The sequence below is a fragment of the Hetaerina americana genome, unplaced genomic scaffold (assembly GCF_022747635.1).
Source record: "Hetaerina americana unplaced genomic scaffold, ioHetAmer1.1.p SCAF_23, whole genome shotgun sequence".
Lineage (NCBI taxonomy): Eukaryota > Metazoa > Arthropoda > Insecta > Odonata > Calopterygidae > Hetaerina > Hetaerina americana.
In genome coordinates this window covers 5145071-5168661 of record NW_027286797.1, presented here as the reverse complement: position 1 = coordinate 5168661, position 23591 = coordinate 5145071, and the positions used below count along the sequence as shown (strand labels likewise).

The window sequence follows — 23591 nt, the reverse complement described above, 5'->3', positions numbered from 1 at the left end:
CATCCTCTTTCTCAGTTTTCATTCTGATAATTTCCCGTAGCCCACTTTTGAGTTGGCATCACTCACAGAAAAAATCTCTGTATACTTTTAAATTCTGTAAATACACCATATTACATTGGTTTATTTTCTTGTTTCACTGTTAAGTAATTTTATGAAATAAAATTGTAATGAAATTCTGTTTTACTATAATTTTCATAAATTTCATGTTTTAGGTTCAGCAACAACATGAGGAAGCTGTGAAAGAAGTCAATTTAGCAATGGCTGTGCGTATGAAAACAACCAAGGAAATGAAGAGGCTGACAGAGGAGAGAAATGCTGCTATGCAAGAATATTCCCTCATCATGAGTGAGCGCGATACTGTGCACAAGGAAATTGAAAAACTCACGGAGGACGTGGGAAGAGCTGCATCAAAAGTTGAGCAACTTCAATCAGAAAACAAGACCCTGGTTGAAGAAGTAAGTTTTAATGATATTGATTGATGATTTATATAAGGGTCTTCACAGAACTCTGGATGAAGTTCTGTTTTACGTGGTGGCTGACTGTGAATCTTTTGTAAATTGGTTTCAGCTTTTTTCATGTGTCCCCAAAGCATAGGAATTTGTAAGTTGAACTTATATTGCACACCATAGCTAAGATAAACCTATGAATACATTGAAATGAGAAGTTTATGTTAACATTAAGCTTGTGTTTTTTTTCTTAGCTGATAGAAATATAGTATGCTCACTTACTTTAAATTACATCTTGTGAGTTGCGGTAGTCCAGGGGGTAGAGCGTTAGACTACTGACCAGAGGGCCTGGGTTTGATTCCCTGGCAAGCATCTCTGGGCACCTGCAGCTCCACCCAAGCCATGTGATTTTTTGGGTGCAGGATCTTCCTTAGATGCCATAACCGGCAAAGGGAAATGAACTGGCCCCCCTACCATGATGTGTGAATTTCACATGCCGTAGGGCTTAGTGCTGGGTGAACTCTATCCTCACCTACCATACCGACCTTTGGGTTGATTACTGTGTTTATGGTTTTTTTATAGTTATCTTATATTGTATAAACAATCAACTTGAATGTTGGTTTTATAGTTGAGGATAGAGCTTACTCAACACAGATACATTAGTAGTATTTCATGTTTGGATATATATATATATATATATATATATATATATATATATATATATATATATATATATATATATATATATATATACATATATATATATGTATATATATTATATATATATGTATATATATATATTATATATATATATATACACATATATATATATGTATATATATTATATATATATATATGTATGTATATATATTATATATATATGTATATATATTATATATATATATATATGTATGTATATATATTATATATATATATGTATGTATATAGTGTGTGTGCATGTAAATTCTAAGCAGGAAATGTTGTGCAGTGACTACTTTTGGTGTGTATTAAAGTCAGCATTAAGACGTAGACATGATGTTCTTGGAGTGAAGGTAAGAGAGGTGATCGATTTGGAAGGAGGGGGGTGAAAAGAAAGAGGGGTGGATGGAGGAATGTCCTGGTGGTGGAGAGGGGAGAATGGTGCGTATTGGGTGCTGGTGTACTTAGATTAGCCCGTGTAGAGGTGAATAAGGTAGTAGTTAAGTTCTTTAGGCTTTCACAGGTATGACAGTACTGCACAAATGAGTTCATATGCAGTTTCAGCGAAGTTGAATACCCTTTTCTTTCACTGATATATCAACAAGCTATTCTGGAGTTGACTCCCCAATGCTTTCGTACTAAAATACCCCAAATCATCTGGAATTTAGATTTCTTTAGAAGATGCATATCTTAAAAAAAGATATAATCTCCAGCAATTCTGAGAATAAGCATGGTATTTTGCTGTTCGGGAACCAGTTTGTCCAGAATTGCTTTTTAGTAATAATAACTTGTCTTATTCAATTTGTAAATTTTTCTTGACTGTCATAATATTTTCTGGTAAAAAGTTGTTATTTCTTTATTTTGAGGTATTAATAGAATCAACAGGTCCCAACCATTAATAGAATCAGCATTTTGAATTTGGTACTGATTCATTTATCTTGGTTGGTGTATGCTTCGCATTTGTGGTGATAAAGAGCTGAACAATGGGTTAGTTTTGAAACCTCATTGTAGAGAACACCTAAAATGCAAATTTGAAATGCCTCATTCATTGGTCTGTTTGCGTACCTTGGCTTGCATTATTGAATGAATTAAAAAAAGGGAGAAGTTTAATCACAGAATGTATTTTAATTTCTCAGTTATTATTTTCCTCATTTCCATGACTCCAATTGATTAAAAATATATGCATATCTTGATATATGTATCAGCCATTCATTTCTCCATGTACATGTTCACCCATTTATGCTTTCATAATCACTTGATAGATTGAAACCTAAGGATTAACTATTGATTGTAGCCTCACAGCTCATTAAAAAATAATAGCAGGAAAAATTTCACACAGTTAAAAATATTAGTTTAAAATTGAATTAGGCAAATTAATAATGAATTTTTTTTTTGAGGTCATAGATGTACAGATGTTTACTCTGAGGACTTCTACTCCTCAGTGAATTTGAATTGAATTGAAATGGCAACTTAAATTTGGCAACCCCTTGAATACATCCTATGGAAGAAGAGAATACGGACCTCTGAGGAAACTAGCCTAGTTGGTTTGCCCGGCATGTCTAATAGTAGGGGCTGGAGTTCCATAGTCCACTGTCGCATAATTGTGGGATAAATAAAGGCATAAAAAATCTTCCAAAAAGAGAATTTTTAAAATATTTTTTGTCAATTAAAAAGCTATTTTTTCTCAGCATTCAGGCATTTTATGGAACTTTCAAGGATCATTTTTCTGTAGCTTGCATTGCCTTTGTGTGCTTGGTATAATTTTGTCCCAGATTTCAACTATGCAATTGAAATGTGTAAGAAATTTTTCCGACTAAGTTTCAAAATTGTCGGAGAAACCTAAGGTGCCCATACAAAGTTAAATGTGATAATGGTGGTGGAGTTGTTTTATGGAATAGTCTTGTATTTCTTTCAGAATCACCTCCTATCCAAAATAAATATTGTAAACATTGTGAAGCATATCTACAAACAAAGTATGCTATGTTTACCACTCAATTTCATTTGCCTTACAACAGGTACAGGTGTATTCTGATGATACTGGTGTTAAAATGGTCTCTATAGAAGTGGAATGGAGCAAAACTTTTGATTGGATGATGAGGTCTTCTAACAGTCTAAAATCATTGCTTTCTTTATTTAAAGTATATTCATATCAATGGAGACATGGTAGCCAGGAGGTAGAGAGTTAGGCTACTGACTGGAGGCCTTGGGTTCAATTCCTGGGCATGCCTCTGGGCATCCTTATTTCTATTTTTTGTATACCAGATCGTTCTGGGAAATTATAGGTGGCACAGGGAAAGGAACTACCCCCCCCCCCCCCTACTGCTGAATTAAAACAATACTTTCAGTGACTTTGGAAACAGTGAATAGATGGCACTGTATTCTTAAAACTTTGTTCTACCTTGTCACTCTTTCAAAATAAGAAAATGGCCCTTACTTTACAAATATGCTTTGCGATTTTCAGTTCATAGGTATATCTGTACAAAACTTTTCTACCAAATAAACATCTTTGTGCTACGCTTTACCCCTACCATCCTTGTATTTGATTATGATGCCATAAAAAGTAGGTATCAATGTATTTGGTGTGATGAAAAATGTTAGGAGTGCATGCGATGTCTCTAGTGCGAAGGTGGATTGCTCAGATGGGAGGAGGTGAATTCAAGATTTAAGTTGCCTTAATGCATACTTGCTGGAGACATTTTTTTCTCAAAGGCCTTTTGGAGAAAGTAGCTGCCAGTGGTGAATTCGTAACTATAGACATATATGCATTCACTGTAAGGTTCAGAGATGTATTTCCCTGTGTGCAAAAGGATGATTTGAACCGCAATTTAATTTATTTTATTATAATACTCTTTGAGACCTTAGATCTCTGCACTTTCAGCCTGTTTAACTTTTACCACCCCTGGGTACTTCATCTAACATCCACTGCCAAAATTTCTTGGCCAATGTTGTAGAGTTTCAGAGCTGTGGGTATAGTTAAATATTTCTTTCTAGTAATTTTTGGGTTTTAAAAACTTGAAATCAATCTGGTCTTTCATCAATTGCACAAAACTTATGGGAATGGATCTAATTCACTACAAAATATGATCAAAAGTCACAGGAAAATCTTCAAATTGGAGATCAGGATACTTATTTATGTTTTTATTTTCAAAATAATTTTATTTGGAAAATTGAAAGCAATGTAGTAGACATTTTAAAGTAGGGTTCCACTTCGTAAGACTTTCATTGGAATCTTGGGAATATATTATTTGGTTAAGAGGCTGGAGGGTAGAAGCATGCTTAGGGGTATTGTATGATTTGTGCCTCTCTGATGTCATATTCCATTGAGTTCTAAAAAATACATTTTTCATCTTTCAGCAGAATGACTTAAGATTACTTGCCCTGGTGATTAATAATCATTTATTAAAAGAGGGCGGTGAAAAAAATTTGAGAAATGTTATTGATTTTGTTAATGCTTGTAGTAAGCAAGTATTACAGGCATTGATTTTCCTGTAGCATTATGTTACACTTTTCTATATTTTTTGTTTTTCCAAAACAGAGTACGAATGCCTTTAAGCATTAGTATAATATAATTTATGCATTCAGTTTCTGTTTCTTCTAAAGGTATTATTGCTTGTGCATCACAAGTGCTAGGCTTGAATTTTTCACAATAGTTTTTCACAATTAGTATGGATTTACATGTTTATTATTAAATATATGTAAATAATGGCAATGTGTGTAAATTATAGTATATAATATAAATATGGTTATATGAATAATAATTAATTGTATGTGTAAATAATAGAATTTATTTTTAGGCACGAAGTCCTCTTACATATACCATATGTCTACAAGTAAAAATCCATTGCTAATATGGTAACATTTTGAAATTATCAAAAAGAAATAGAAACATTCTTTTATAACCAATTTTAATATATACCTTAACTGAAGTACTCTACAACTAGACAATAAGCTAGTGAAACCTGAAAATTGAAATTAAAGCTTATACATTACTTTTCTTGTATTAACTAATACATTGGTAGAGGATTTTGTTATTTACTGTAAGAGGAAGAAACTTCAAAGAGTATACGTATATGTATAACGCATAATTTATTTGCTCAGAAGGGATACTTTTTACCATTATTATTTAATTTTCTAGGATGTATATTATAAGCTTATTAACATTGTTTGATGTTGAAAAAATATAAACAGTAAGGTTAAAGAAATAATTTCCCAGCAATGCATGGCTAAATTTTAATAATATTCGTAATAGTATTTTGTTCCTCAACTTTCAAACCGCAGCTTCATCTCAATGCTATTGGTATGACTTTCCTTAAAACATAGACCAGGCATAAAGGGTTAATTCCCTTGTTTTTTTACAAATATTCTCCATAGTTAATCACTGGTACAATTTTTATGGGTTGAAAATATTCCTAAATAATGTGGTTGTAAAATCAAAGTAAAAGGAATTCTTTTATATTCTAAAATTATTATTGCCACTAGAAAGATAAATTTTCATATCTGAAGTGGTTTGTATATTTTGTAACCTCAGTAATGCATGTAGCGTCATGTCCTTTAAATTATCATTTAAATTGGTTGGTATGTCTTCTTAAAGTATTTCTCATCTTTTAAATTGTTTTAGTACTTAAACATTGACTCATACAATATTAATGTTGACTTTCTAGAAAAAAACCTTGTCATATCAGATGGAGACCCTGAGGAGAGAAATATCATCTGCTTTACATGACCGAGACAAGGCTCTGAAGGAGTGCAACGATTTGCGTGAGCGATTTGGGGAGTTCACTGCACAAGAAGAATCGGGGAGAGATGGCCTGCTCAAGAATAGACTGGATTATGATTTATACAACAGGGAAAGGTGATTGGACAAGATTGTTTGTGATTACTGTTTTCAGAATTACTCATGATGATAATCATTTTTCCAAGTATTCCTTATGATTGGTGGTGTAGGAAGGCAGAAGATTTTTTGCAAAGGAAGTTATTTCCCACAGTACGATATGATATCTTTTGCTTTTTTTATATTGTTTTTTTTAATATTTAATGAATAGATTTAAATTTCTGACACTTCATGCGCATGCCTTTAGAGGTGATTAAAATTTTATTACCAATTATCAGATACAATTTCATAATTTGATCAAATATATATTATTTCATTTTTCAATTCAAATTATTCAATGATCTAATTTTTGCAAAAATGATTCACCCACAGACGGCACTTTGGCCCTCCTTTCCAGTGTGGGGATAACGTGTACTGTGGAAATTCAAATTGCTGCATCAGTTTTTCTTTCTTGTGCACTGTAAACACAATGAAGGTTCTCTCTCTTACTCCCCGAGCAGATTCAGAAGTCACACACACACATGACAGTGTTTCTTTTGCTTTCCCAAAAACATAATTTAATTCTCTCAAAAGTTCATTAATTTCTCTCCTCTATAATTGGTTCTTTTCTTTGAATTATCACACATTTACATCTTTGCAAGTGGCTTTTGAGCAGTCAAAATTTGGTCCATAGTCTGTTTCACTAAGTCTGAATAAATGCGTTGTATCTCGATGCTTCATCATTGTCTTTGTTGATGTCTCCGGTTCTTTATTAAAAATGCCAGTTAGAAGTGAGACAAAAATATGTATAATATTTGCTTTTTAAATAATGATTCAGTATTGGTCAATAAAAATATTTTACCATTTGCATCATGAAGTACAGAATCCTCTCAATCATCATGTAAGTTGCCATAATGGTCAGTAAGACATTCCTCCTCTGACATTTTTGGTTGTACTCAAACTGTGCCGCTGGAGCCAATGCTTCCTCATCTCCTGATATCCCTTAAATATTTTCATTAATGGGTTTGGAGAAACCACACAATTGAAAGAACCTAACCTGCAGCAAGCATTTCTTTCATGCAGAAATCACTCATAATATGGTGTCGCTCACAGTTATTCTCTTCACTGAAAGCAATTTCTCTTCACTGCAGTGGCAATTTCATTCATCCATGAAATCAAATGCTGAATCATTCACTCTCTGTATTTTAACTGGGTTCAGAGATTGTAGCTTTGCAGTTGTACTGGGTGAGAACAATGGAAGAAGAACATTGCTCTGCTTGAGCTGAAGAGTGTGAAGAACAGCATTGTCAAGAAAAATGAGAATGCTATAATTTTACTGTCTCAGCTCTGTGTCCATGCCTCATAACCAATCTTAAGAAATGATAGAAGTCATTCTCACCTTCTTACTTTAGTGCCAAGACACAACCAGCTTCATTATATCAGTGTTTTGAAGCACCTCAGCTGAAGAGATTTTCAAATCACCAGAGATTCTCTTGTTTTCCATCAGGACTTAACTTAAAAACATGCAGTCTAACATTCTTTGTGTAGCTTTCCAGTCCTCCATCTTCAGTGTCAAGAATTAAGATGGCAGGGGGTGGGAAAACAGTCCACTTTCTCCTTTATTAGGTTCACATGATGCTTTTTGTGGTTTTTGAAATCGTCAGCTCCTAATTTAGAATCAATTTGCAAGGACTTTTCTTTAGTGAAGATATGACTGACTTGAGTGTATTTAGTTTGTGCAACATACCTCCAGAACTGCCCTGTTGACTCTTTTGAATTTTTCTGGCTGCTTTCTGTTCACTCCACAGTTTTCTACCGTTGTTTCTGTTGTTAAATCGGTACTAACTATAAATTTCGAAATTCTTTTTATCTGTTTTCCCGCTCTTAAATAATTCATTTTTTTTCCAATTTGCCTTTAATCTCATTTTTCAATAACCCTCTGCTCTTAACTCGTGCAAATTTGATTTGTTGATAATTCTTGTGCCGCCACCCAAAGTGAAATGCCATTGGTGAAGTGAAATATGGTTAGTCCATATTTTGAAAGGAATCACTCATTCACCCCTAATGATTTTCTTGGTGAGTTACCAAAATTGCTGAATAGAACCCCTGTGGAGAGGATCATGCTCTCCAACACTGTGAAGAGGGAGGCATTTTCCACGTGGAGGTGGTCATTATCTTCAGTGACTATATTTTTCCCTTTTCGGTGATAGCCAAACAATAATGGGTGCAGACAGGCCAGTTTAATTCCCAGGAGCTGGGGTAAACTTATGTTTATGACAATTTTCAACCCCTGAATGGTGGAAAAATCTCATTGAAGCAACAGGCTTTGGTTTGTGTGAGTGGTGGTCTTTGAACAGAGGTATTGAATGCAAGGAAAATACAGAATGTAAGGTGAATGGTTAAAAAGAAGGTCAAAAGTGTTTGGATGTAGCTGGGAAGGGAGGGGATGTTTAAATATTTTTGGGTTTGTAAATATTTTTTATGGCTATTTTGGTAAGTTTCCTACACTAAAGTGTATTTATTAATTATTCTGGGTGGTCATTCTTGACTGCTATCATTTTAATTATGTCTAGCTCCTTATTTGCATTTGAATCCGACATAGGGTGGAGGCTAATTGGTGGATCGCTGCACGACACACCGAAAGCTTTTGGGTGAAGCAATGCCTTGATTTAGAGTAAATTGTTCCATGTACATTTCTTTCCGAAAAATGCAGTAATCTAATCTATCTTTGCCTTTAGAAATGGAGGAGTTGAGGAAATTCAGGGATTCTTTTCTTCATTTTCACTCATGAATTTTACTTGAATTTTGAGTTGAAGGACTTTAAATATGCAAGAAACTTTTCTGGCGAGAACCTCTTCTTTCTTTGATCATTTGTGGGGAAATCTGAGAAGAGGCTAAAGCAAATGCAACCAATGCTGTTATCTTTGCCAGCTCAATTCTGCCTTGCAAACTTAATGATTTTTCTTTTATTCTCGTCCAAACATCTTAATGTCAATGTAAAAGAATTGACCTGGCTTATTGGTCTCCTGAATTTTTTATATTTGGAGAGTTCAATTCATGAAACTGCTGAAAGAATTGGAAGGGTTTCTCGAGTATCAAGCAAGGGTGCATTTGGTGCTATGAGTGAAACCCTGTGTCCTAAGAAATGTTTCTTTTTTCATTGCATTCCTTCAAAGGCAGTTCTTCTTCTTTGGGGTTTTTCATTTATTTTTTCAATTGAAATTTATTTCTCACAAGAAGTGCTAAATCTTGTAGTATACAGTACTTTGCAAAGAGCAATTGTTTTAAACGTTGTTGGGATAAAAATAAGATGAGTTGCTATTTCACAGCCTATTCAAAACCTGCGTGCACTAAATATTCTCATGTGCTACACACAAATATGATTTCACTTTTGAAGGCTTGCATAAAATCTTTGAAGTGTGTTTAATCAGAATGAGAAGCTAAGCCATAGTATTGAGCTGCAGGGTGCTAAATCAGTTAAGTCCTTTTGAATTCATCTCCCTGCGGCCCTAGTTCCCAGCATTGGTTTTTTTACAGCCTTATTTTTTGTTTTCAATTCTAAAAAGAAGTTTCAGTGTTTCAATGGAGTTGTTTTTATTTCCAAGGGGCTATATTTCTTTGATTAAGGAAATAATAACTGTGGTAAACTACCAGGTTCTATATAAATAGATATCTAAAATCATTATAAATTTTGATTAATTTTCTCAGGGATAACTTGAGGAAGGAGCAAGCTGAAGTCTCCACTAGCACAAGGGACATCTATGGTAAATCTCAAAAAGAGAGGATGGACAATTTAGATCAAGCAAACCAAGAAATAGATCGGCTTCAGAAGCAGGTTGAGAAACTACAAGCAGAACTACAGGGTAAGTGTTAAGTACAGTCTTCATTTAATAAATTTCAATTGTTTCCTTGTATTCCTAATTGGTAAGTCTCAGAAAATGTTATTGTCATCTACAAAACTTTAAAATAACTTCTTATGCATCAATGAAAAGTGATGGAGATGCATGAAGATTGTATCCTTTGATGATGAAGACATGGTAATTTGTACTGAGATGGATTCTCAATTATTCGGTCATAACCACTCACCCACGGTCCCTGCAAGGTTCCTTATGAGAATTTTTTTAAATGCGGTCACTTAAATGTGTTGACGAGAAATATGTTAAATGCAAAGGTGTTATTTTCTTACCATTTACCCCTGGAGTGGCCTCCTGCATAAAAGACATAATAATAATAATAATAATACATTTATTTGTCCGGAGATTTGTTGCATATTCATACATACACAAATATAGGACACGTCAAATATAATTTTCACAATTTCACAATAGAAGAGATACAATATATAAATATATATATATATATATATATATATATATATATATATATATATATATATATATGTATACATACCAATACACTAGTATAATTACATATCAATTGTTTAAGCCGGAATTGATGCATTGCGACAATTCAAGGTATTCATTTACAGAATAGAACATATTATTTTTTAAAAGGTTAAACAGCTTTTTCTTGAAAACAGGTACTTTTGTTTCATATTTGATTTCATGGGGAAGTTTATTGAATAACCTTAAGCCCATTGCTTTGGGCCCATGGGCAGTATTGTGTGTCCTGACAAATGGTTGGTGCAGGTCATTGCAGGTCCTTGTGTAGTGACTATGGTAATTGTGGTTGGACTTATAATGGGAAATATTACCCTTTGCATGTAAGATGACATTAAATATATATATGCAAGGTACTGGTAATAAACAAAGTCTTTTGAAGAGAGGTTTACATGGTGCATCGCAAGGAGCATTGCTCATAATGCGTATAATCCTCTTTTGGATTTTGAAGATTATGCCCGCATGGGGAGAGGAACCCCAGAAGAGGATACTGAAAGTAACACGAGAGTAAAATTCACCATAGTAAATGGATAGAAGGACCTCTAAATTTACAGAATACCTAATATTTCTAATAAGGAAGCATAGGGAGCTTAACTTGCTGCGTAATTTGAAAATATGTTCCTCCCAAGACATGTTTTTCTGTAGGATTACTCCCAGGAATTGGGTACTGGAATTTTGGGGAATGCTCACACCTTCTACATCTACTGAGATTGCAGATGAAACTTTCTTTTTATTCGAAAAATAAATCAGGCTGGACTTATTTAAATTGGGCTTTAGAAAGTTATGAAGACACCATGCATTGAAAAACTGAGCTACTTCGGCTGCTCTTTCTGTCAAGCTGTTTACTGAGGAGGCTGATACAATGATATTTGTATCATCAGCATACAGTATTGGGTCTATCCCCTTAATGAGCTTAAGATTGTCTGGGAGATCATTGATATAGATTAAAAATAAAATAGGACCAAGTACAGAACCCTGGGGAACACCCAGTGTTACTTCTCTACCAGGGGAAACAAATTTGGAGCCATTACTTGAGAGCTCAACATACTGATGCCGTTCACTTAGATAAGATTCAATCCATTTGTAGGGCGTGCCTCTTATACCATAGCATTTCAGTTTATATAGGAGTAACTGATGATTGACGAAGTCAAAAGCTTTACTGAAATCGAAAAATAATCCTAGAGTTTCAGTTCTATTATCCAATCCTGAAAGTATTTGATTCACCATGTGATATGTGGCTGTTGTAGTGGACCTTGTTTTCCTAAATCCATGTTGAGATGTGGATAATAGCTTATATGTCTCAAGATATGATACAAGACGTTGATAAAAAACTATTTCAAATATTTTCCCCAGCTGGTTTAACAGGGATATTGGTCTATAAGAATTCATTGCCATTTTGCAACCTTTCCCTTTGTATATTGGCACAATTTTTGCTGATTTAAGAGGGCTCGGGAAAATTCCAGTTTTTAAGGATTCATTAATTAAGAACAGCAGCTGATCCTTAATAGCATTAAACGACCTTTTTATGACTATCCCTGGGATGTCATCTAATCCAGGACTAAATTTGTTAGGTAATTTATTGATTACGTTGGTCAGTTCCCTGGCTGAACATGGGAATATATATAATGAATTGCATGAGTTAGGAATATGAGAATAATTTGCTGGATTGACTGAAACTGTGGGATTTTGATGGGATAGATAGAAATCATTCAGGATGGAGGCCATTTTAGACTAATCTGGTATGGCATTACCAGCGGAGTCCTGCAGTTGAAGATCTTGTACATGATGTCGACCCTTTGATTCGTTAATAATTTTCCAAATCTCTCTAGATTTATTGTCTGCATTGGTAAGTCTAAGGTTGTTGAAAGATTTTTTGGCATGCTGTAAGGTTTGGCGATAACTTTTCTTGAGTACTGAGTATTCTAGGCGATCTGCTGGATTTGATTTACTTTTGTAATACACTGCGGCGTCTTTCATTTTCTTTGAAAGCCAACGAATTTCATCAGAGACCCACTGACTTTTGTAGTTAACAGAAGAGCTTTTGTTTTTTGTATGCTTCAGGACACGGGGAAAGCAGATTTCAAAGTAATGTAGATAGGTGGAATAGAAGTATTCAAAGCTAAGGTCGAAGGACTTAAAGGAAAACAAATCGGACCAGTCATGGGAATTTAATAAGTCACAAAAGGCGATCATATTCTGATCAGAGAAATACCTTTTGTAGTATTTTTTACTTTCTTTGGATGTAGACACAGCAATTGTAGAAAGAAGTGGGTAGTGATCAGATATGTGGGCATTAATGGTATTTGTTTGTACTAGATCAAGGTCGATATTAGTTAGTACATTATCTAAAACTGTTTGCGAACTAGCACTCACTCTAGTAGGTTCACTGTTGGTAGCATTGATGTTGAATGACGTCAGTAAATCCATGAATTCCTTTTTAGCTTTAGAATCGGCCATAAAATTACAATTAAAGTCACCTGTAATTATTATGCAAGGCTCATGGATTGACCTATGGATTATTTCCAAGAGTTTCGTCAGTTTGGTCAGGAAAACGCAAAAGTCACTCTTCGGCGAACGATAAATAGACAGTACATAAAAAACAGTAGTATCCATTTTGAAGCAGGAAACACAGCATTCAAATGATTGTTCTTCATTGAGAAATTCGTACGGGTAACCAATGGGAATATGGGAAAAACATTCAGACAGTAGGATTAAAACACCACCATTTTTGTGAACAGTCCGGCAAAAGGCACTAGCGATGACATACCCAGGCACATGAAGAGAGTCTAGTTCACTCGCATTTAACCAATGTTCGTTGACACAGATCACATGGGGTTGGTACTCGTTTACTAGAACCTCGAGGTCCAGTAATTTATTACGTATGCACTGAATGTTTATGTGCAAGAGCTTCAAATAACGTGTTATCCTTCCGGCGCTGGAGGGAGGCGTGGCTTCAAAAAAGAAAAATTTCCCACGAACACATTTTTAGGCCAAAAGGCGGCATTACTGAGGGTATCGCGAAAATCTTGGCGTATGGATACCCGAAACGATGTATAATTTCCGCGCGTTACCTTAAGTTGTTCGATCACCAGTTCCGTTGAGGTATCAATCTCCGGGATTTCATCTTTTACATAGTTTCTCAACTGGGTAACTGTTGTATCGGAGGTGAAGTTCCACACATGGAGATGGGAAAGACGAGGGATCCCCGAAAGAGAGCATTCTTTCGTAGATGTTCCGATGATTGGCGATTTACGGCGCCTACGTTTGTGGCTCACAGTAACAAATCCATCGTCTCCTTCTGCAGAAAGTTCTTCTACACCACCTTTCTCACATTTCTCGTCAGCAATATGAGGTAGCACGGTAGTGATTGAGGGAGTAACACAAACATTTTTCGAGATCGGCACCTGTTGCCCTATCAAGTCACTGCTAAATTTAGTCCGATTGGAGGTCGATTTATCTGAAGCAAAGTCTTTCTCTGGGTTGACTTTTACGGTTTTCGCAAATGATACACCCTTACACACGTTAGTAGCCTTTTTCGTTGCGAGAGAATCTTTTAAAATGCTCATTTCCTGTTTCAGCATGTCGATATCGGACGCCATGTTAGATAGTGCAAGCTTATTAGCACGACAGGAAAAACATTTCCAAAAAATATCTCTACATTCAAATACGGCTTTCAAAAAGAGATCATTCAGATTAGTGCATTTGGAATGAAAAAAGCGTGAACATAAGTCGCAATTAATTACTTTATCTGTAGAATTAAGGGAAATATTGCAGGAGCTACACTGGCTTGCAAAGTAAGCGGCCGCCATCTTGAAAAAAGTTCTTCATCCTCTCAAATCGTTTGTCCACTCTTTAAAATTTAAGTTCAGTGGGCTCCCACCTAATTTTTCAAAATCCAATGGACAGTGATACAACTAGTGGCAAAACGGAAAATGAAATGATATAAATGCAAAGTTCCACATATGATGGGAAAAGAGGAAATTTTATGGGACGAGATATAAGTGTTGTAAATTGCAGGAAAACATAAATTCTGATAATACCAGTATGGGGTTTGACTGTATTTTTAACAATTAACTCTGGACAGTCTTTTTGGCCATGAATACATAAATTTAATTTTATGTTGCTCATTTGATTTCAAACCTCTGGGGGAAACCAAGGTTTCAGGTTAGATGCTTACTTAACAGCTTGCTATGATTTCATGATCGCATTCAACTACTTACTGGCCAACTGCCCTGCATAGAAGGGCAAAAATCACATCAAACTCCTTGCATTTATCATTACCGCAATTAAAGTGACCGGCAAGCTGGCAGTCGCCAATATGTACCCATTAATTTCAATGAATCAAAAAAGTGTCCCTGAGAAGCAAATGAAATCATCAGCCTGAAAGTCCTGATTGGCTCCGTTTAAAATGAGACTGAATCTGAAACAAAAAGTTCAAGGTTTTTATTGTCTATTGATGGCAGTTTTGAAGCTAATTTGATGTCTCCCATCATCTACCGATCCAGAGTAGGGGTGACCTTACCGCAATTAAACTGAGCCAAAGTAATCAATTGGTTTAGTGGGTGGGGATACATTTGGGGAACTTAAAAAGCTTTGATTTGTGAGCAAGTTGAATGGCCCAGAGGTTCAAGCAATAAATTAATTGAAATTAGGTATCACCCACATCCGTTAGCATATGGGTATATTTCCAATTCCACCCTGTTTGCATATGAATGCAGTAAAACTCATTATTTGCAGTTTACTGGAGAAAATTAGCTTTTTAAAATTACTTTGCCAGAAAAAATTATAAAATGCAGGATAATGCAAATAGTGGGAAAAGGAAAATTTTCATTTTTATTTGCTTAATTTCTTAAGTCATTGCCTATAGGATAATCATTATCACAAATAACAACTGGCCTTCATTTTCACCATTCCTTATAATTCCTCATATTTTCAATTCATGTGCAATATGAGTAGCCTCCCTAAGGTTTTGTTACAATGCATGAATTACGTAGCTAACCCCTTGTCGTACTCATTTAATTGCAGGTATGAGTTCAAGTAGTTCGCATTTATATGAATAATGCCAACCATATTCAAATTCTTTGCTAGAGCGGATCATATTACGAATCTATCTTATCTTTTTTTAGGTGTACAAGGTCTGTACCAAAAGTTACCAAACTTTTTTATCCCAAAAAATATCTCACTAGGAAATTATTGGTCAGGGTCCCCTTCAAATTAGTCTCCGCCCCAATGTATACACTTACCCCAATGGTATTTCCACTTTTTGAAACCGTCCTGTAATGCTTCTTCCAGAATGCTCATAAGCTTCTTCATCAAAATTTCCCATGTCTCTGGAATGGTGGTAAATCTTTTTCCTTTGAGTAGGGTTTTTAGTTTGGGCAACTGGAATGAATCACATGGGGTCGCATAAGTCACCTGGTGTGTAAGGAAGCACAGCAGTCTAGTTTTTGGCTGAGAAATCTTCGTAGTTCTGGGAGATGAATGAGCCAGCATGTTGTCGTGGGGACAACCACTGGCCACTCCTCCGAGTCTCTCTCCTAAGAATTTCATAACCTGCAGGTAGCACTCCCGTGTTGACTGGATGGCCTTCAGGTTGGTATTTGTGATGCCGAACCCCCTTTGCATCCAAAAAAACAGTCACCATCACCTTGATATTGGAGCCAACTTGTTATACTTTTTTGGGATGGGGATGTTTCATCAAGCCATTGTGAAGAATGCTATTTTGTTTCAATTTCACATTGAGAAACCCATGACTCATCACCTGTAATGATCCTGGACCAGGATCCACGTGTCATCCTCTTCAGCTCGAATTAACAATTCCCGACAGACTTTAACTCTGTTGGTGCTGGCCTGCAGTCATCGGGCGAGGCATGAATTTGGTGGTGACTTGATGCAACCTCAATTTTTCAGTCAGAATTACATGGCACAAACCAATTGAGATGCCACACCCTGCTACAAGTTCTCCGACAGTCAAAACTCGATTTGCACAAATGAGATTGTTCACTTTTCTCAATGTGGGGTCATCGATCAATGTCAATGGCCTTCCAGAATGCTTATCATCTTTCTCTGATTGCTGCCCCTTTTTGAACCGGGTAAACCACTCATAGCTTGCAGTACGTCTCATAGCATTCTCATCGCAAACCGTGCTTATCATCTCAAAATATTTCCATGAAGGATTTGCCAAGTGTCACACATAATTTCACGGAACAATGCTGCTCCCTCCAGTGGCTCATTTCCACGCGTCCCATTTTTCACCACACCCCACAAACACCCTTTCACATAAACGTAACTAATCAACAAAAACAAGATATCAACAAAGTGGTTGAAGGTGGTTAATTTGGAAAGTTCTGCGGACACAATGCATTCAAGCAGTTTAAAAAATAACCAACTGGAGGTGCACTATTCAAAGAGTTAGGGAACCTTTTGAACAGACCTCTTACATTTATGAAACAAAGTCAAAAGTTTTTTCATACACACTGATGTGCATAAGTGACTGTTTTAGAATGTGAAATTTTTTTACTCTGGCGCAAAGTGATGCAAATAGTGGGGAAAATATGAGGTTCCACATTCAGGGATTCCTGTGCTTTTTAGTGAGAATGCAAAAATGGAGTAGCAATCGAATGTGCTGACACCTAAAGGCACTTGAAGCACAGAGTCCTTCCACTGCTTCAGATTGTAGTTCCATTTTGACCTCCTCTGCTCAATGCATTTGAAAGATTGTTAGTATGCTCATTTCAGAGCTTCCACAAGAGAGATTTGAAGCCCAACCATATGAGAACCAGAATAGATTTCAGGCAGCAATGTATCCCAGAGGAAGAGCACCAAAATGCTCCCCGGAATGGGAATTGATACTCATCTTTTGAAGAACTTAATCCTGATTCCCTGTTCTTGGCCTAGAAATGAGGAATCAGAAATCAGAGAATGTAGGCTGACCCATCACCCTATGTTTATAATCCATAAAGACTCTATAGGCCTTTCTTCCAAACTATTTTAGTTAAGACAGTGCTAGTGTGAGGGAATATTTGGATGGATTCTAGCACCTGTAAGAAATAGTGGAGCAAAGACATTAGCATGCACACCATCAGGGAGAGACCCAGCTGTAACGTAACTGCACATAATCTTTGATGTAAACTTTCTCCTTCAGCCTTCCATCCTTTTCCATCACCTCCTGCACTGCCAATTACCACCATGATTGACAGGTCTAAAATACCTACTTCAACATTTAAGTACAAGTTGAAGCAAGGTCTTAAGAAATCAATTTAAGATCCATAAATGAAATTTTCTCCAAAAGAAGGTCAATGACTTAACTCTTGCTTTGGCTCTATTGTCTTTGATGTTAATGGAGAAAACACTAATTAAAATGCTTACAAATTAGTTATGTAATGATGTTTCCACTTCTCATCAAGGTGAGGTTTATGAGAGTTGTTTGCTATTATTTTTCAACTACAAAGTTATAGCCAAATCGACATCATTTTTCAATTGACTTTTAGTAGAATTCCAAAATTTTACTCCAGATGAATCATGAATTGGATGAAGCAATTTGGAATGCTTGTTCTGGATATGTCATTGTATATCTTACCAAAGTTCAGTGCCCTTAGATTGGCCCTAACCCTTCTATGGGCAGAGTGTGAGTGGACGTTAGCACTCTATTCAGGAGGAGTGCCAATTGGCAGACTGACATGAGCTGATTCATCCTATCTAGTGGAGCGTCCTTCCTACATGCAGCCCCAAATTCATCATGTTAACCTTAACTGATATACCCTAGAATTAATCATCCAAAGTACAACAGGTACTTGTATGTGTATGTTGTATGTGTATATTGTACGCGAGTCATTCAACAAATCCTTAGGAAAAAATAGAAAAAAATGTATATAAACCAGATATTTTTTAAGCAGAATCTCCTTTTTGGCTCGATATACTTTTCCCAGCTTTTCTCCCACTTTTTTAAGCCATCCAAAAAGTAGAATTTCAGGTCCTCAAAATAGGCATCTGCGTTGGCAATGACCTCTTCGTCTGGTGTGAATCATTTTTAGCCGAGCTATTTTTTCAAGTTTGGAAATAAAAAAGTCCCTGGGGGCTAAATCTGGTGAACATAGTAGAAGTTGTAATAGTTCAAAATACAATTCCATAATTTTTGCCTTTCAAACTCTGCTGGTCATCAATGCATTGATGGAAGAGAATTTATTTCTTTTCCCATTGAGGACTTTTTTCTTGATTTATTCGCTCAACCATTGCAATAATGATGCCTAATACTCTGCGTTTTCCATTTGTCTTTTTTGCAAGTACCATATTTCCCGACCCATAAAACACCCATTTTCTCACTCTAAAATGTGCTCCAAAATCAGCCTGCATCGAATGGACTGGGCCGGGCTACTTGGGTATAACTTTGACCTATAAGTGCAAGCCAATTCGCCAGAAATATACATACAATAAGTATTTTTCCCTGCATCACATGTACAAAATTGTTGCCTTTATTGCAAATTTTAATAATATCTCTATTTTTAGTCAGTAGTAAGCAAGAAAGTTTTAATATTTCCTTAGAAATACATCCTAAAAATTCCAAATTAAATCGAATATTTATACTCAGGAACTGATGTGCCATTAACTTCAACAAGCTTGGCTTGATCTCCTTTGGTGTTTGGCCTTTTCAGTTAAGTATTTAATGACAATAATTAATTTCAGTAATGTTATTTAATAAAAAGTTAGTAACTCCAAACGACAATGAAAATAAAACCATGTGGTGGATATCCGTGAAACTTAACAGCAGTAAATACAGAAGATGAGGCTTAGGAAATTCAAACCTTTCCCAATATTTTTTAGTGTTATTTCTTGGGTTTTCTCAGGAGTTATTGAACAACCCACTTTCTTCTACTCTTCACTTATTTCTGCATCTGCACCTTAAAAAATCCTGATCCGGACTCTCATGCGCAATGGAAGGAGGTCATATTAGGTCACAAAACATTAATGCTGCATGGCATTGAGAGTGACAGGGGACTGCTTGATGCATTTTTGTTTTTTTATCTTTCACCGCTCCACCCGGAAGATTACTCAATTTGGAAACCATACAAATCAATTTTAATTGAAAAGTATTTGTGAAAGCCATGTTAAATAAATTTTCTGTAATGTACCATGTGAATTCACAATAAAACTTTGGGAGCTTCATGGGTAAGCCAGGTAAGAATGGAGTTTCACTCAATTAAGTATGTTATTAACTGCACTTAATGTGTAGGTAAACTCCAGGAATGGTCTGTCTCATTAAAAGAGGGTGTGAGAGGTATTGGCTGCAGGTGTGAGCACGCCTTGCAACACACTTATCACTGATGTACTGGGTAGCCCTCAGTTCTTACTTGATTAAAATAATGAGAAGTACTTTGCTAAATTGATTATTGGTGATGGGCCTTGTCCTTGCATCATAAGCAATTGGATTCTTGGGTCATATTTGTATGCTGATGACACTTCCTACATTCCTCTGGCCCTTAGCTGAGAGTCATATAGAAGTCATTAATAATGTGTATTGCAATCGCTTATTGAGTCTAAATGGTATGAACTAATTGTTCTGAACTCTTTCACCTAGTTGTGTGGACCATTAACCAGAGTAAGACTTCCATATCTTCTAGTGAAGGTGCTCCTCTATTTAACTAATTCCTTAGTGTTTAACAGCATGTGCCTGCACCAAAAATAATGAATAAAGTTATCCTGTGCCTGTAATAGCATTCTTGTAATTTGCATGTTTTATTTTTATCTGTTGAATTCCATATTTCTTAGTATATATAGTGAATAAGTTAGCAATATTAGGTATGTATAAATATATATATATATATATATATATATATATATATATACCTATACCTATACCCCTCCTCGGACTACAACCTTGACATGGTGGAAGGGCTTGTGCGTTCCGATTGGCCCCTAGAGCGGTGCTGGCGGGAGTAATAATTATTGCTCCTGGTAGGGTCACCCGTACCAGATAGGTTGAAGGTTAGGAGCCAGATGAAAGGTAGTCCACGCAGCGTCTGTTAATCAGTGAGGCGGCCAGTAAGTGATGGTGTCACGTTAAAAACACTATTGAGGAAGGCAACGGGAAACCACCTCAATTATCATTCCCTAGAAAAATATGATGGACAATAGAGATATTTTGAGTCCTGGCAACCACGGGGCTCGGCCTAATCGGCCGTGTGTCGTGCCCGGCAGCGGGGGAGGCAAGGCTTCCACGGTCGTCATCCCACGAAACCCTTGCAAGGGAAAACCAGCAGCAGCAGGACAGAGGACGCAGGTGATGAAGACCAAATTAGTTAGAATAGGGACCTGGAATGTTAGGACAATGTTGAGGACAGGGAAATTGGAGAATGTTAATCGAGAGATGGAAAGGGGAAATATAGATATTTTAGGTCTATGCGAGGTGAGATGGAAAGAAAGCAGGGATTACTGGAGTGATAACTATAGAATAATATACAGCGGCGGGGACGAAAGCCAAAGAGGGGTTGTCATAGTATTCAATGAAGAGGTAGGAAGAAGCGTAGTCGACATAGAGCAGGTAAGGGATAGATTATTACTAATAGAGATAAAAGCAGAACCGACGAACTTGGTTATTATTCAGGTATACATGCCACCGAGCAACCATAAGGAAGAAGAGGTCGATAGGATATATGATCAGTTAGAGGACATAATCGCGTGTGTTCCTGCAGGGAAACATTTGATAGTGATGGGGGATTGGAATGCGACGGTAGGCAAGGGAAGAGATGGTGATGAGGTCGGGGACTACGGTTTAGGGACGAGGAATGACCGTGGGGAGAAAGCAGTTGAGTTCTGCAGGAGACAGGGGTTAGTCATCACCAACACTTGGTTTAGACACCACAAAAGACGCAGGTATACATGGAAAATGCCAGGTGACTCAGAAAGGTATCAGCTAGATTATATCCTGGTTAGACACAGGTTTAGGAACAGTGTGATAAATTCGCACAGCTTCCCGGGAGTGGATGCGGACTCTGACCACAATTTAGTTGTTATGAAATGTAGCGTCTGTTTCAAAAAGATAAGGCAGGGGCGGAGAGTTGGAGAAAATGGAATGTAGAAGCTTTAAATGGTTTGAAAAGGAAGGAATACAAACAGGCGGTAGAGGAAATCATGGAGGATGCTTAGTACTATCGAAGAAAAATGGGAAATGATCAAGAAAGGGTTGTCTAAAGCCGCAGAAGACACTATTGGAACCGTTAACGCTAAAAGAACTAGGAAACCATGGATCACTGATGAGATGATTACAAAGATGGATGAGCGGCGAAAATGGAAGAATGTAAATACAGAATTAGGCAAAATGAAGTACAAAGAATTGAACAATAAATTGAGGCGGGCAACAAATAAAGCAAAAGAAACATGGTGGAAGACGCAGTGCTAGGATATGGACACAGCTCCTAAATAAATATTTTGTGAATCCTAGCAAAACACAACATCCTACTTTACATTAGGTCCCTCTTCAGCTCTGAGTACTTTCTTCCTCCTTCATCCCATCCAACATCCCTATCCTGTTCCTTCCCTTTCCTCGTTTGCCTAACATTCTCCCCTCAATTACAGTCTTCAACATCCCACTGCCGGTCAATACCCCCTTCAGCCACTTTCCCTGCCTCCATAGGATTTCTCCCAACAAACCCCTCTCTTCGCTCACCATACCAAGTACTTCCTCATTTGTTTTCTTCTCTGTCCATTTCACCTTCTCCATTCTTCTCCACACCCTCATTGCAAAAGCCTCCAGTCTACGTCTACCCTCCTGCTTCAATGACCACGTTTCCGCACCGTGCATAGCTACGCTCCATATCAAAGTTTTTACGAGTCTTTTCTTAACATCCTTACTCAACGTCCCTGTCATCAACTCCCTCCTCCTTGTGAAAGCCTCTTTGCCTAGCGCAATTCTTCTCCTTACGTCCCTACTACTTTGACCGTGTTGGTCCAAAACACTACCGAGATACGTAAACTCTTCTACCTGCTCTAGTTTTTGCCCTCCTACTTTAATGTTTAGCTTAGCCTTTTTCTTTCTAGAAAATCGCATAACCTTTGTTTTATTAATATTGATAAACCAGCACCAGTATTCAATCAATATTAATATTGATCGAATACTGGTGCTTTGTGGAGGGCACTTTGAGTGAGTACGCCGTCCATCGGATGGGACGTTAAGCTGCGGACCCCTTGGCACCTTTCGTAAGGAGTAGGCTAATGCCGACGCCAGGTTTCTCTCCACCCTTCATCCTTTCCTGTCCATCCCCGATGGCGCAAATGACCTCAGCAGTCGGTCGCTTCCCCTAAATACCACTACTACTTGAATGCTTAAGAAAATATTTGTTTTTAATTGCATATAATAACTTGAATTGGTCTAAGGTCCAATGGCAATGTTATAAGCTATATGTGAGGGTACTTCTATTTCTAATGTGTGTCTAATATACTGGAAAAATTGACTTTGGTATTGGATAGAAATATAATGTTGCTCTTGAAATTCTTACTAAAATTTAAAATACAAACAAATATTGTTAAATATACTGGAAAGCATATAAATATAGAGGATGGTGACATAAAAGTTATTAGACTACCTCAAGATATGCTTGGAAAGCAAGCCCCTAAAGCATGTTCTATTAAGTCGAAATGATACGACAGTGTAGTAAAGCTAGCTGACAGCAATAAATTCTATCCTGTGGAAAGGCATAGTCTTTTTGGCTCTTTCTTCGAGCTTTACAAATGGATTTCCACACAGAATTGGCCTCATATGTCTCAAATAAGGTGAACTTGTTGTCATAATACTTTGATTTGACAAATTGGTTTCTTTCAGTACTGAGAGATTTCCTATGGCAAGGTTCTATCCCACATTCTTCTGTGGCTTGATTAAGTAATTTAAGAGATTTCTTATGTAACTAGTGCAAATTCAATTTATGATCCATATCATTTAGTCATTATGTTTGATGAATTTTAATGTATGGTTAGGGTATATAATTTTTATTGTTCAGTCACCGAAATAATAATAATTTTCAAGTAAAAGTTATTTTCAGTGAGAAAAAGCATTAAAATTTCATAGGGTCTTGTTGTTTATCCTTAGGTAATGTTGCCGCAGGCATTTGAATTTGTGCTAATATTTTATTTCTCTAGCATGGATCTGTTTCTCTCTAGTTAATTTCATTCCATACATTATTTTTGCCTAGTGATTTTAGAGCTGTATTAATGATTTCAGCATTGAAGATTTGAACATGTGACCCT

General features: G+C 36.5%; 1 protein-coding gene across 4 annotated transcripts in view; it reads left to right on the top strand.

The window, feature by feature from the left end:
- Dlg5 (Discs large 5) overlaps positions 1–23591 on the top strand; it is a 125686-nt gene that overhangs the window by 18504 nt on the left and 83591 nt on the right. For all 4 annotated transcript variants that reach the window (XM_071586502.1, XM_071586499.1, XM_071586500.1 and 1 more), the window contains exons 9-11: positions 213–455; positions 5807–5997; positions 9664–9818. In XM_071586502.1, the coding sequence (XP_071442603.1) occupies positions 213–455; positions 5807–5997; positions 9664–9818 (589 nt within the window). The remainder of the gene's footprint in view (positions 1–212; positions 456–5806; positions 5998–9663; positions 9819–23591) is intronic.